The following is a 14,769-nucleotide window of genomic DNA, read 5'->3' as shown; positions in this document are numbered from 1 at the left end:
TGGTAGCAATAGCACATACCTCCTTCTGATTCCCCACACACAAACATGCGGCAGACTTCCCCTGGTTTAAGTGTCTTGAAGAGGCAGGTTTGTTTACACGTGGAACAGTCACACACAAAACACTGTATGCATCATGCTGACAGCACACGTTACGTGCTCATTATTGCTATTATTCTCGAGCTGTAAACACATTAACAGCACTTCCTTAACTTATCTTCTAGCAAAGGAGGCTCTTCATCAAAACTGTCAACGTAAGGAGATTGTGAATAATAATCCGGGTTGGATGCTGGCTGAAAATATTGTCCAGTGTAACCTGATGACATGAGCATCTCCGGTGGGACAAAGGCAAGCGGAGGCTGCTCAATGGCTTGCTGTCTAGAGAAAGGAAAACACTGGTATTTATGCATCTAAGAAAGGGATATCATGACAAATCAAGGAAATGAAGGAAGCTACAATTTCTCTTTCATGAATTATCCCAGGTTTTATGAATACTTAAGCATGAAAGAAATAACTTGCTTAGAGTTGAACTTTAATCAAAAAAAGTGAAGTCACTGGTCATGAATAGACTTCTAGAAGACTGATCCATACCAACTAATATTTATTGGTTATGTACAACACGCTGTCACTTTTTCTTACATTTTCCCATGTAATTAGACTTAGTAAGGTAAAATCTGTCATTTTAGTCCCATTTTACAGAAAGCGAAATAAAGGATCCTGGAGACTGAATGACTTGCCTAGAATCACAGAGCGCAGCAGGTGTCCATCTCTGACCTGAAGCTGGACTCTTACACACACTGAGCACTCTGCCTCTTACACACACTGCCTTTTTCACTGATATTCATGGCAATCACCAAACATGGACGTCCTTTATAAATGTGTGGAAGCAGCAAGTGTAAATCACAATTTTAACAGTATAGCCAATTCATAGGAAAAAATAAATGTATAAACTGACTGCTGTCCATAAAGAAATAGACTTTCTAGCTCTGGCCATTCCCAGACAATTATTGCCAATCAAATGATCTGTGAGCAGCTAACTAAAAGCATTCAGTAGCGTCCCTCTTTTAAAGTATGCAATTTAGTTTGTCCAAAGAAGTTTCTTGTCAAACATGACATTTCCTTGACCATGTTTTTGTTTGTTTTTTTATTTCATCATTTACGTCAGGAAGCTGAAAAACAACAATCTTAGTAAACAATTTCTTATGAAAGCTAGAAAAAGGAAGAAAGAGTGTGTGACATTATTTGGTCATTTTTAATTGTGTGTTTTCTGAAGGAAGGGGAAGAAATATAAATTGTCCTTCTTAACATGTGTTAAGTTTATCCTATCAAAATATCTTAGGCTAAACTAAGCTAAAAATACAGCCCAGGATTCTAAACTTTGTAGCTCTCTGGGATCTCTTTATGTTAAAATACTTACAAAATGGCTTTTTATACTTTCCTTCCAACATTCATCTTAATATGAAGTCTAAGAATAACATATTCATCCTCCCTTATATGAGTAAGCCTGAAAGAGAAGATACCCTCTTTTGAAAAATAAAGCTATAAAATAGAAAAATATATACATTTAATCATTCACTAACTCACCATAAGCTCATTAAGGGCAGAGACCTGATATAATACTTCTTGAATCACCCACAGCAGCAAATTTCAACTGGTTGCTGTGCTGCAAGAATTTTTAAAAAATGCAAAACCTGACTATTTAGACAGGGGCACTAACCTTTTTTTCCCTTATATTGTCAAATTTAAAAAATGACAACAGCCAACACAATAGCCATCTGGTGTGAATGAATCAAAATTATACCTTTTTTTTTCTCAGATCGGCAAAAAATATATGTTTGTGTGCTGCAGAATTTTAGCGTTTATGTGTGACAGAGATTAAAAAAAAAAAAAAAAGGTTGAAAATCGCTGTTCCAAACCATATGCTGATTACTGTTATTGTTCATGAAATCATGTGGCATATTTCTAATCTTTCTTTTAAAAAAAAAGAAAATATTTTTATTGATTTCAGAGAGGAAGGAGAGAGAGAGAGAGAGAGAGAGAGAGAGAGATATCAATGATTAGAGAGAATCATTGAATCATTGATTGGCTGCCCCCTGCATGCCTCCCCCATGTGCCCTGACTGGGAATCGAATCATGACCTCCTGGTTCATAGGTCAATGCTCCATCACCGAGCTACACTGACTAAGCTCTAATCTTTCTTTTTAAACAAAGTAGGCCCACTATCAAAAGTACTGGTAGAAACGCATTATATAGAAGAAACTGAATGGCTACTTAGTTGATAAAGCTTTCCCTAGATATGTGGTTGTTTTTTTTTAATGCAACCAGTTCTAGAAGAATGAAAGGGGAAAATAGAGATGAGTGAATGGACTAGTGTCTAAAGACTATTTTATTGATATACTAGAGGCCTGGTGCACGAAATTCATGCACGGGGGTCGGGGGGGTGTCCCTCAGCCCAGCCTGCACCCTCTCCAATCTGGGACCCCTCGAGGGATGTCCGACTGCCCGTTTAGGCCCGATCCCGGTAGAATCAGGCCTAAATGGGCAGTCGGACATCCCTCTCACAATCCAGGACTGCTGGCTCGCAACTGCTCGCCTGCCTGCCTTCCTGATTGCCCCTAACCACTTCCGCCTGCCAGCCTGATCACCCCCTAACCACTCCCCTGCCAGCCTGATTGATAACTAACTGCTCCCCTGCCAGCCTGTTTGCCCTAACTGCCCTCCCCTGCAGGCCTGGTCACCCCTAACTGCCCTCCCTGCAGGTCTGGTCCCCCCCAACTGCCCATCCCTGCAGGCCTGGTCCCTCACAACTGCCCTCCCCTGCTGGCCATCTTGTCGTGGCCATCTTGTGTCCACATGGGGGCAGCCATTTTTGACCACATGGGGGCAGCCATCTTGGAGTGATGGTCAATTTGCATATTACTCTTTTATTAGATAGGAGGATCGAGGTCTGGTGCATGGGTGGGGGCCAGCTGGTTTGCCCTGAAGGATGTCCTGGATCAGGGTGGGGGTTCCCTTGGGTGTGGGGTGGCCTGGGCAAGGGGCCTGTGGTGGTTTGCAGGCTGGCCACACACCCCGGCAACCCAAGCAGAGGCCCTGGTAACTGGGATTTATTTATCTTCTATAATTGAAACTTTGTAGCCTTGAGTGGAGCCAAGCCTCCTGCTCGCTCATGGCTGCAGCCATTTTTGTTGGGCTTTATTTATCTTCTATAATTGAAACTTTGTAGCCTTGAGCGGAGACCAAGGCAGGCCAGGGCTGCAGAAGCTTGGCTTCCTCAATCGCCGGGGGCAACTCAAGCCTCCTGCTCTCTCCAGCTCCGTGGCTACTGCCATTTTTGTTGGGATTTATTTATCTTCTATAATTGAAACTGTAGCCTTGAGTGGAGGCCTGGGCCGGCCGTGGTGTGCGGAAAGCTTGGCTTCCTCCATTGCTGGGGAAACCCAAGCCTCCTGCTTGCTCCGTGGCTGCAGCCATCTTGGTTAGGGTTAATTTGCATACTCACTCCTGATTGGCTGGTGGGTGTGGCTTGTGGGTGTAGCAGAATGATGGTTAATTTGCATATCACTCTTTTATTAGATAGGATTGTCCTGGCCTCACCAAAACTCATGCCCAGGTGCTAATAACCAGGCTTAAGGAAACATAACTTCCACAATTACTCCAGGCAAAGCAATCTCTATGAATGAGGGGATTCAGTACGGGACCCACCCCCACCCCTGCCAAGAGCAAAACACATTTTTACAAGAAAATATTGTCCAGTACCAGCCAAGTCCTCTCCTTTTCTTTTTCTTTTTTTTTTTTTATATATATATTTTATTGATTTTTTACAGAGAGGAAGAGAGAGGGATAGACAGTTAGAAACATCGATGATAGAGAAACATCGATCAGCTGCCTCCTGCACACCCCCTACTGGGGATGTGCCCGCAACCAAGGTACATGCCCTTGACCGGAATCGAACCCGGGACCTTTCAGTCCGCAGGCTGACGCTCTATCCACTGAGCCAAACCGGTTTCGGCTCCTTTTCTTTTTCATCTCTCCTATTCCTCTCTGCTACTTTATCCAACAAAACATGTTCAACAGGAGCTTTGCCTCTATTGACCTTGTTATAATGGAGGGATAATATTAAAATCCCTCCACCGTTATTTAGAAAATAAAACTTTTAAATTTTTCCTGTAAAGGGAACCTCAAACTTCTTTATCTTTAAAAATTATCTTGGTCATTGTCTAAATTAAAGTTTTTCTTTTTATTTTATAACTTTGTACATATTGACTATAGCAATTAATACTATGTCTCCGTGAAGAAAACCTAAGCTATACCAAAATAATCACATTATTAATCCACACTCCAACCCAGAAAAACCCTGCAAATACCCAATTCTCTTGTTTTAGGCCTTTCTCTGACAAATTACTCTGAACCATAATTTTAACCATATATCTTGAATCAACACTTACTCCCATGTCTTCTAGTGTTATCCTTTTTTACTAGATGGTTCCAATTTTGAATGACTATGCCAATGACATTCTCTGATATTAAAGCGATGTCTTTCAAGCCTACAGTATCCTTTCATAAAAAATACCAAATCAGGACGAATGGACTGGATGCTACTAATTGCTCTGTGAAGCCTATGAATTAGTAGCCTATTATGAGTCAGACTGATATACCCACCACTTCAGGCAACTGTGAAGTGATTGCAAAATTCTCCTTTAGAACTGGCAACATTCTTGGTCAGATTTTCCTCCTTTTGCCTGACTCTGTGGAGTTACATTTCTTCCTGTAATGAGAGTCCAAGGGTAGATTTGTCCTGAACCAAGTAGAGTAGTTAGCCAATACAGCCACTGAAGTCAGACTGCCTGGGTTCAAATCCCAATTTTATAATCTACTAGAGGTAGGGACGAAACCGGCTCTCCGACATCCCCCGAGGGGTCCCACATTGCAAGAGGGCTCAGGCCAAGCCTAGGGACCCCCACCGGTGCATGATCGGGGCTGGGGAGGGATGCGAGAGGTTGGCCAGCTGGGAGGGACCATGGGAGGGCTCCAGGGCATGTCCAGCCCATCTCAGTCCCAATCAGCCAGACCCCAGCAGCAAGCTAACCTACCGGTTGGAGTGTCTGCCCCCTGGTTGTCAGTGCATGTCATAGCGACTGGTCGACTGGTCGACTGTCTGCCCCCTGGTGGTCAGCACATCATAGCGAGCAGCTGAGCAGCCTTAACATATCATTAGCATATTACGCTTTGATTGGTTGAACAGCCAACCAGGCGACCAGACACTTCACATATTAAGCTTTTATTATATAGGATACAAATTACCTCACATTCTGTGCCCCAGTCTCTAATCTGTAAAATGAAGATAATAGAACTCAAAGTTGTGGTGAATTAAATTCACTAAAATAAGTAAAGCACTTAGAATAGTGTTGGGCACACTAAACGTGATCAATAAGCATTAGCTAAGTATTTGTCTGTTCTTTTTTTCCTGATACTTACACTAAAGAATTCTAAACATCTTTCATACAACCTGGCAGAGCATCTGTATCTGTAATAGTTGCCTTTCCAATTAGTCACTTTCTCAAAGAAAACAATGCAATTAGGAGGCTAAGAGTTTGAATCTCTTCTGTGATGATCACCTTTAGCTTTTTCCCATGTTGGTTTCCCTGGAATATCTAAAGTGACTTTGACAACATCCCCGCCATTCCGTGTTTTCCTTCCAGAAGAACCTTCACTCTACTCAAGTCAGGATTTCTGTGTCTGAGCCATAAAGCAATGACCGCACACCTGATCTACATAAAAGTCCTTGGTATGCTCACCAATTCGTCAATATTCCCTCTTCCATTCCCTGTACCATAATGTTCCGACGAACCTCCAGAGGCTTGTTTGTCTTCACTTACATAATACTGTGTTAAGATAAGGCATAGTCTCTTGCTGGGGAAAGTTTCTGACCTCTTTCCGAATCAACAAGACTTAACATTCATCTTCTGATGTAAATATAGAAAGTCATTGTTAGAAGACTCAGTTATGATTTCTGTGGTTGCAGACTTGTTTATTGCACATGCTCCCCATCACGAAATCACTAACTACGTATTTTATTGGAGGCTTTGTTTTCTAAAACTGTAGGTTTGGACTTCCATCATGAAGCTTTTAACTGAGCTGCTTTCCTTTGTCAGTCCGTTCTTCGGGGAATACAGGTGATGCGCTCACTCCCAGTGTCATATGGAGAGCCAGAGTGTAAACCAGATGGTAAAAAATGTACAATCAAATAAGTCCCATTCATTGTAAGTCTATCTCCACACTTAGAGCCACATTCAAGTGTATGTGTATTCCACCTGAGGCGACAAAGTTTTCAGAATTTGCAATACCATCAACAGCGTAAGACAACAATATGACATATCTACACTGTTGACTAAAAGAATTTAGTCAGAACCTCCAGAAACATTTTATCTATGTAAGTCTCCCATCGAGCCAGTCAAATCAGGCATTCTACGTGAACTTGGTAAGAACATATAATATAGGATCAGTTCGATGGTAGAGTGGTTTAGGAAAGTGTAGCTAGGGTAGTTAACCTATGTAACATTCCCAAATCCTGGCTAGTCCAGCGAGTGCACAGTAACCATGTGCCACTGACATGCCATTAGCTATGTTTAAACACCAGAGAATGATCGACCTGGGGATTCCAATGAAATGATGACTCAGTACTGGTCTGTTAATGTCCTACCAAATATACTGTCCACATTCAAAGGGGGTTTTCCAGTTGTCACCTTTCTGTAGACATATCTATTTCTTTTTCTTAATAATTTGAATAGTTTTCCCATTTCAAAAATTGGATACATATAGTGGGAAAATATAGCCTAGATAACTGACTAGCAGTGATTGGAAATGATGCCTACCCAAAGGACTGGACAGAAATTTTAAAATGAGAACACTCCTTGTTCATTCTAAAATAAGAGAACTTGTTTTGAAATATAAATATCTTCATTGTTTTAGTTAAGTACAGTCAACCAGCTTTCCAATTAACATGCCATTGAGCTGAACAAGCCTTTTAAAGGAAGCTCCCATTTATTGGGGAGGAGGGGTATGGGGGAGGACAGAGACAGAGCGATAGATTAATTGATTATAACACTATAACTACCCTCTGGATTCCTATATCTTTTGCCAGGATGATCAACATATTATTTTGACTTGGGGAGTATTTTAATTGAACTACTCATTGAATGAATAAAAGGTCAAATCTCTGGAGTTTGTTTGATGTACACTAGTAATTTGCTGGCCCGAGTCCATGTTTTATGTACTCATAAAACTACCACAGCTAGCATGGCCTTTTCTAATTCCTGAGACATGCAGTGTGGGTTAGAATTTAAATGTTACCACCTCCAAATAAGGATTTGGATTTAAATGCGAATAAGCAGGCAAGGCCATCAACCTGATACAATATAATCAAGAGTTTTCCTCATTTGATTATATTAACTTCCATCTCTTGGTCATCTTGATTTCTGGGCAATATTGATATGTAAAATCAAATGGAGAAAGAAACTGGGCAGGGTGGGGTGTGGAAGAAAGCTATGATCATGAGTCCCTGCTTAAAGGGGAAAGATTTATTACCCTCTTATTAGACATTTCAGGATAGTTTAACCTGAAAATATAGATTGCAGGTGCTGCCCAGGTGCTTAGCCCAAATGGAGCAGAGAAGGGAGAAAAGAAACAGAAATTCAAGGTGACTGGTTCCTTTCAGTAAAACAAGAGGACAGAGCTGAAAATTTTTAGATAGCTCTCAGTATGGATTATATATTTTGAGTTAATATCCTGTAATACCTCAATGCTCAAACTGCTCTGCCTGAAACACCTTTTTATTTTTATTTTTCTTGACCTTCCAAGGTATAAATCCAAGGAATAATATGAAGTTATTTTTCTGTTGTTGGATTCTACGGTGATTGAGCCAATCCTACAGGACCTTGTCCTTTTCACCCATTTTTTTTTTAAAACACTCACCTGAGGATATGTTTTCATTGGTTTTTAGAGAGAGGAAGGGAGGGAAGGAGGGAGAGAAAGAGACAGAGAGAGTGATAGAGAGAGAGAAGGAGAGAGAGAGAAACATTGATGTGAGAGAGAAGCATCGATCAGTTGCTTCTGGTGCACACCCCGACCAGGAACAGAACCTGCAACCTTTTAGTGTACAGGAGATGCTCCAACCAACTAAGCCACATGACCAGGGCTTCACCCATCTCTATATATAAAAGCCTAAGCGACCGAATGACTGGTAGACCAGTCACTATGACGTGCACTCACCACCAGGGGGCAGACACTTAATGCAGGAGCTGCCCCCTGGTGGTCAGTGCACTCTCACAGCCCGAGTGCCGCTCCGCTGACAGACGGGAGCCAGATGCAAGCCTCTCCCGATCGGGACTGACTGGGCAGGAGCCCGCGGCAGGCGCAGGGGGGCCGGACCAGGATGAGCGGAAGAGGCAGGCAGGAGTGGTAGGCGGCATTGGACTGCCAATTTCAGCCTGATTCCCGCAGGCCATGCCGAGGGACCCACCGGTGCATGAATCGTGCACCAGGCCTCTAGTAATTACATAAGTAAATAACATTTATATAGTGGTTTTACTTAAATGTCTACTTTCCTGCACATTATCACAAATGTTCTTCATGATAATTTCATAAAGTGGGTATTATTAATGTCCTCATTTCTCAGTTAAGACACCAATCAGGGAAGTCAAGTCTTTCCCAAGGTCACAAAGAACAAATGCAAGAGCCAGAACTTGAACCAAATTCTTCTCACTCTAAACCCTCATTTTGGGCACTGGTAAAGGATAAATACTAAATTTTTAATCATTTTTACTTATTTCAACTCAAGTTGAACTGTCAACTCAAATTACTAACACATTCTGAAATATGTTTATCTTGGTTCCGTTTAGGAATTTTCACACTGTGTTATAACAGCATATTACAACAGCACCTCCACAACCTCAAACCTTAAATGTTGTGAGGTAAGAGATTATGAATTTCTCCTTTATCTTTGGGTTTATAGTGCCCTTTTTCATTCCTGACACACAGCAGGCACTCAATAAATATTAATTAAATTGAATAAAATATGTTTTTCAAGCAGTGTCACAGAAAATACAGTCCCTATATTCAGGCTCCCTATTAAGTTCTATTTTGAAAACAGAGTCAAGCCATTCAGCTATAAATGGGTCTGAGGTGATCAAAGGGATTCTTGGAGAACTGAATTCATTTCTCTGCCCTTTCCTCACATTTCTTCTTGGGCACTTTACAAAGACATGCTTTTGCTTCCTCCAAGGAAACCTCCCTACCTGCCATAATATTATTACTTCTAAAATGAGAACATATTTTTTCAAAATAAGGTACTTACTCTCTGGATCCATAAAGATTTCCATAGGCATTGGAGTCATTACAACTCTGCTCCTGATTCTCAATGGTATAATTAGATTGGTAAAAATCAGAGTCAAATTGTCCCAAGTTTGACATCCTGAAAAGTAAGAATATTTTTTACTGCAAAGTTTAGGAGTCAATAAAACATCTTTTGGAATATTACAAAGACTGACATGTGATGATAAATAGGTTCTTACCAGAGAACACTATATTCTTTGCATGGGGTAGATTGAGTATTGGGGGAAGGATATGGAAATGTGTTCTAAAAAGTCATTTACATAACATGTATCTTCAATGAACTTTTCTGAAGTTATCATTCAACAGGACTATGACTTTGCCTAAATTGTCATTAATTGATCTGAAGGAGGTAACATTTCCCCCAAAAAAACCTATCTCAGCAGTTTAAGATAAAAAGCCTAAGACTTGGTACACATCTAGAAGGTTTTCTTTTAAACAATGTCAGTTCCTTATTTCAATTATTACTTATAAGTAATAATTTATTTTTAAAAGTTTTACATTTAGGCATATATATTATTGTTGCAAAGTCGAAAAGCAAATGATTGATAATAATAATATTATTTCATATTTATTTTTTCCTGCGCTAACAGCCTCTCTGCTCCCTTCTGGCTGAGTCAGAAGGGAAAGGCTCAATTCTGCTAAGGAAACAGTCTGTCTTCCAATAAACTCTCTACATAGTTTCTACTCACTTTGGAGAGTGAAGGGAGTACATGATCTTGATTTAGACCTAACAAACAGGCATATCAGAGGGAAGAAGAAAGATTTGAGAGGAGGAAAAGGTAGGGGGAGAAAGTAAGAGCAAAGTAATGGTGGCTCTTTGGATGAAAATTTGGAATAGAATAGAGAATATTTTCAATTGGACAGATATGGTTAGTCAATTCAACATTTTAATCTTTGCTTTTCTTTGAAAAACTTTTTATTTCAAAGTAGTACATTTTAAAATCACTAGGAGTAACCTATATAGTTATAGTAATTTTTGGAATAATAGTTATAAAACATTTCAAATGCATCTCATAAACAGTCTTAGCTCTAAGGGCCTCATTAATCAGAAATACTCAAGTACAATTGTCAAATATATCAAATTGTCTCACTTCAGTACAAGTATAGAAAGCTTCTGTAAAATTAGGTGCAGTGATTCATATACCTGATTTAATAAATCAAGATTTTTTTCATTAATATTATGCATAAAAGTAGCTATAAATTATGTAAGCTAAAATCAGGACTCAGAGGATGTTAAATATTTTAACAACTTATAATTTAAAGAATTTAAAATTTAATAGCATAACTTTCTCAGTCCATTAAAATGCTATTATAAAGCATAGAGAGTAATTTCACTGGAGAATACACGTAAGTTTTCATAACATGCAAAGCTTTATGTAATATGACTATTGGCAACAAAGTCCTTACATAATCCAGCTTTATATTTTGTTTAAATGCCAAGGTTTTTTAGAAGGATCAGACACATACCTTTATATTATTTTATGTCGAAAAATCCTCCAAGAAATGTTGATCTGCTAGAGAAATTTATAACAAACCAGTTTGTGAAAAGATGACCTGCTGGCTATATATGTGTTTCTAAATTTGACTCTGACACTGAACAGATGCTTGCCAAAAGCCAAAGCCAAACACAGTATCTTATTACACTTGTTAAAGTTTACAAACACAGTGAAATGGTAGATTCCGTTTCCTTGTGGCAAATCCCATTAAACTCTGACTTAGGATCATTTATTTGAGGCAAACAATGGAAGGTAAGAGGAAAACCCTTGAGCTTTATCGCCTAGAAGAATAAATCTAGACAAGATTTCCTAATAATATGCAGTACAAATCAAATATATGAGTGAAAAAAGTGAAGGGATTGAGAAGTACAAATTGGTTGTTACAGAATAGCCATTGGGATGTAGAGTATAGCATAGGGAATATAATCAATAATATTCTAATAACTAAGTAAGATGTCTGATGGGTGTGAGATTTATCAGGATGATCACTTAGTAAGTTATGTAATATCTAATCACTGGGGTGTACATCTGAAACTAATATAATATGTCAACTGTAATTGAAAATAAAAAAAAATGATAAAATATATATACACTAGAGGCCTGGGTGCATGAAAATTCATGCACTGGGGGATCGGGCCTAAGCTGGCCGTCAGACATCCCTCTGGCAGCCCAGGAGCCCTCAGGGGATGTCTGACTAAGGGCTTAGGGGAGTGGTCCTAAGCCACAGTCGTACAGCCTTAGCGCTGCCACGGAGGCAGGAGAGGCTCCCTCCATCACCACTGTGCTCACAGCAGTCAGCCCAGCTTCTGGTTGAGTGGCATTCCCCCTGTGGGAGCGCACTGACCACCAGGGGGCAGCTCCTGCGTTGAGTGTCTGCCCCCTGGTAGTCAGTGCATGTTATAGTGACCAGTTGTTCTGCCTTAGGGTCAATTTGCATATTACCCTTTTATTATATAGGATGATCTTAACATGATGAACTTAGCAACTATCTAAAAATGTATGGTCAATTTTATCCAAATCTGAACTATCAATTATATAAACAACATTTAGGAAAGCTAAATGCAGTGGGGATAAAAAAAATAATCTCCATTTGTAATTTCTTAGATCTCTTTGGTTACCTGTAAAGTATTGAAGAGATTGTGAGCTGAAACAGCTACATCTGAAACAATTTGCCCTTTGTCTGACAACAATACATACATATATGTATTAAAGGATGAATGGTTAGATGGATGAACGAACACGATTTTTAATTGTGCATACTCAGGACCCCATATTGCTATTAGCATCTATCAATCTAAGAGTCACATAAGATTATTACTTTCATTACTACAATCTTTTGATATGAAACTAGAGGCTCAGAGTGGCTAAGTGACTTGTGCAAAGTCACACACCTAGTATGTGACAGAACCCAGTTTGGAATAATAATTCTCTCATTCAGCCCAGTTTCCTTTCATTATGCACACTGTTTCTTCCTAAAAGACTACCTATGGCTTTCCAAAACACTGGTATTAAGAATGTACCTGTTTGGCTCTAGCTGGTTTTGCTCACTGGATAGAGCATCGGTCTGCAGACTGAAAGGTCTCAGGTTCAATTCTGGGCAAGGGCACATGCTCAGGTTGTGGGCTTGATCCCCAGTGTGGGGCGTGCAGGAGGCAGCTGATCAACGATTCTCTCTCATCACTGATGTTTCTATCTCCCTCTCCCTCTCCCTTCCTCTTTGAAATCAATAAAAAAAATATACTTTAAAGAAAGAATATACCTGTTTGGAAACACAAATAATATTTATTCACAAACTCCAATACATATTTTCAGCTGAACAAAGCTGCCAATGAACCAAGAGAAAAATGTCATCATTTTCTATCTCTGCCAACAGAGAAATGGCTTTTTACCAGTGTTTAGATAGTAATTCTTTATTTTGGCAATCTGTATTGCAATTTAATGTACATTGATTCTTAAATTTCTACTTATATTAAGACAGAAAAAATGCAATACATTCTGTGTTCCATTAATTTAAAAAAATACATTTTTGCCTGTATTCTCTACATAATCCTTTGTTAATACTACATACGATTTGTTCCCGATCATCTGACCTTTAAAGACTACGCTGCTTCTATTTCACGAACCTGAAACTGCAGCCCTGAATGTTACACAGTCACATGAAGAATGGACATAAAATTCTGTTTTAAGGCATGAATTTTAAGGAGCTTACTGTGTTCTATGGCAAGAAAAAAATTAAATTACAGGGTTTCCATCATTAATGCTATCATAATTATCTTTGACTTTTAATTTGCTAGCTTCCACTTTTGTCTTAGAAAAAATTGGAATATAACAAATTATGATTTCAAGTTTTTAGCTTGGTCATTACTGAACGTTAGTAAAAACACAATTTTCCTTAAAGTTATGAAAGTCGATATGAGCAGTAGTTGAGTTGTACGTTGTTAGTAACCATATTATTATAATAATCATTTTTAAATGTAATAAATTCAATTTATATACATTTAGCAGACTCATATCACTAATTTTTATAGAAAATCTTCCCAAGAAGTTATATCTTATGCCTGTGTATATATGTGTATAAATAAATGTGTATAAAATATGAGAATTAGACAGAATTTTGCAACAGGAGCAATTAACCTAGTGGGGGCAAGTAGTAAATGCTCAAAATAGTGTTATTTTGATTATGCTTCTAGGTGAAAACAAAGTTGTATTAATAACAAGTGTGAGTCTTTATTCACCCATTAATTATACATAAATATTTTTTAGTGAACTCTACTTCCATACTACATAAATCTATATGAAAAATCATCTTACCAAAAGGTGGGGGGAGGAGTATTTGCAAATGTTGTGTCCTATAAACAGACTGTGATGAGACATAAAATACTTCTTCAGCATTCATCTCTTACATTTTAATAAAGAAATAATAATAGAAAGGCTAAGAATGGACTTTATTGCCAAGATACCACTTATTATTTTGACCCAACTCCCATAGATACAGTTAGTGTAGGTGAAATTATATATTGGCTATATTACTTTTAGCAATGAAAGGTGAAATCCTTCCCAATGCTCTGCCATAATTATACCTTTGCAATTAAGCCATTATTAAGTTTTTTTCCAAGGCATGCTAAGTTTAACTTGAATATTTTATTATATTCAGTGCATGAAAGTAGTTACAGCAGTTTGGAAAATAATGACCAGTTGTCAATATAGAAATTCTATTTAAAAAGACAGTATTCCCACCTTCTTTAGGCACTAGAATCTCACTACTTAAAGCTTTGAGTTTTAACTTAATGGGACATTTACTCAAACATTGCCTTGATATAGAGGAGCCCTTTAAGGATAACTCTCTACTCTGTAGTATTTATATTTTCATTTACAAACATGAGCTAGGGAAAGTAGTGGACAGAGTAACAAAATAATTTTTAAAAATATATTTTTATTGATCTTAGAGATAGAGAGAGAGAGACATCAATGATGAGAGAGAATCATTGATCAGCTGCCTCCTGAACAACCCCTTCTGTGGATCAAGTCGCAATCCAGGCTTGTGGCCTGACCTGGGAAATGAACTGTGACCTTCTGGTTCATAGGTCGACACAACCACTGAGCCATACCAGCTGGGCAATTTCATTTTCTTTTTAAAACAAATTATTGGGCATCTAGTTTAAAATGGCACTAGGCTAGAAACTTGCCTGACAATTACTAGAAACATACTTATGGGGGGTTATAAAAATATAAATAAATCCACAATCTGAAAAACTAATCCTTGGAATTAACCTACTGCCAGAATCTGGGAAAATTTCTATGATAAAACTGAGTCTATAATGAGAAAATGATTTTTGACCAGCATATTCTTTCCTTTATGCAGAATAGCTCGCTTATTTGAAAA

General features: G+C 38.7%; 1 protein-coding gene across 1 annotated transcript in view; it reads right to left on the bottom strand.

Moving 5' to 3' along the window:
- Nucleotides 1-14,769, bottom strand: part of YIPF7 (Yip1 domain family member 7) — a 32,727-nt gene that overhangs the window by 15,893 nt on the left and 2,065 nt on the right. The window contains exon 2 of the mRNA XM_054729319.1: nucleotides 9,353-9,469. Coding sequence (XP_054585294.1) covers nucleotides 9,353-9,469 — 117 coding nt within the window. The remainder of the gene's footprint in view (nucleotides 1-9,352; nucleotides 9,470-14,769) is intronic.

This window comes from Eptesicus fuscus, chromosome 2 (genome assembly GCF_027574615.1).
Source record: "Eptesicus fuscus isolate TK198812 chromosome 2, DD_ASM_mEF_20220401, whole genome shotgun sequence".
NCBI classification, from domain to species: domain Eukaryota; kingdom Metazoa; phylum Chordata; class Mammalia; order Chiroptera; family Vespertilionidae; genus Eptesicus; species Eptesicus fuscus.
This window is presented reverse-complemented; position numbering and strand designations above follow the sequence as displayed.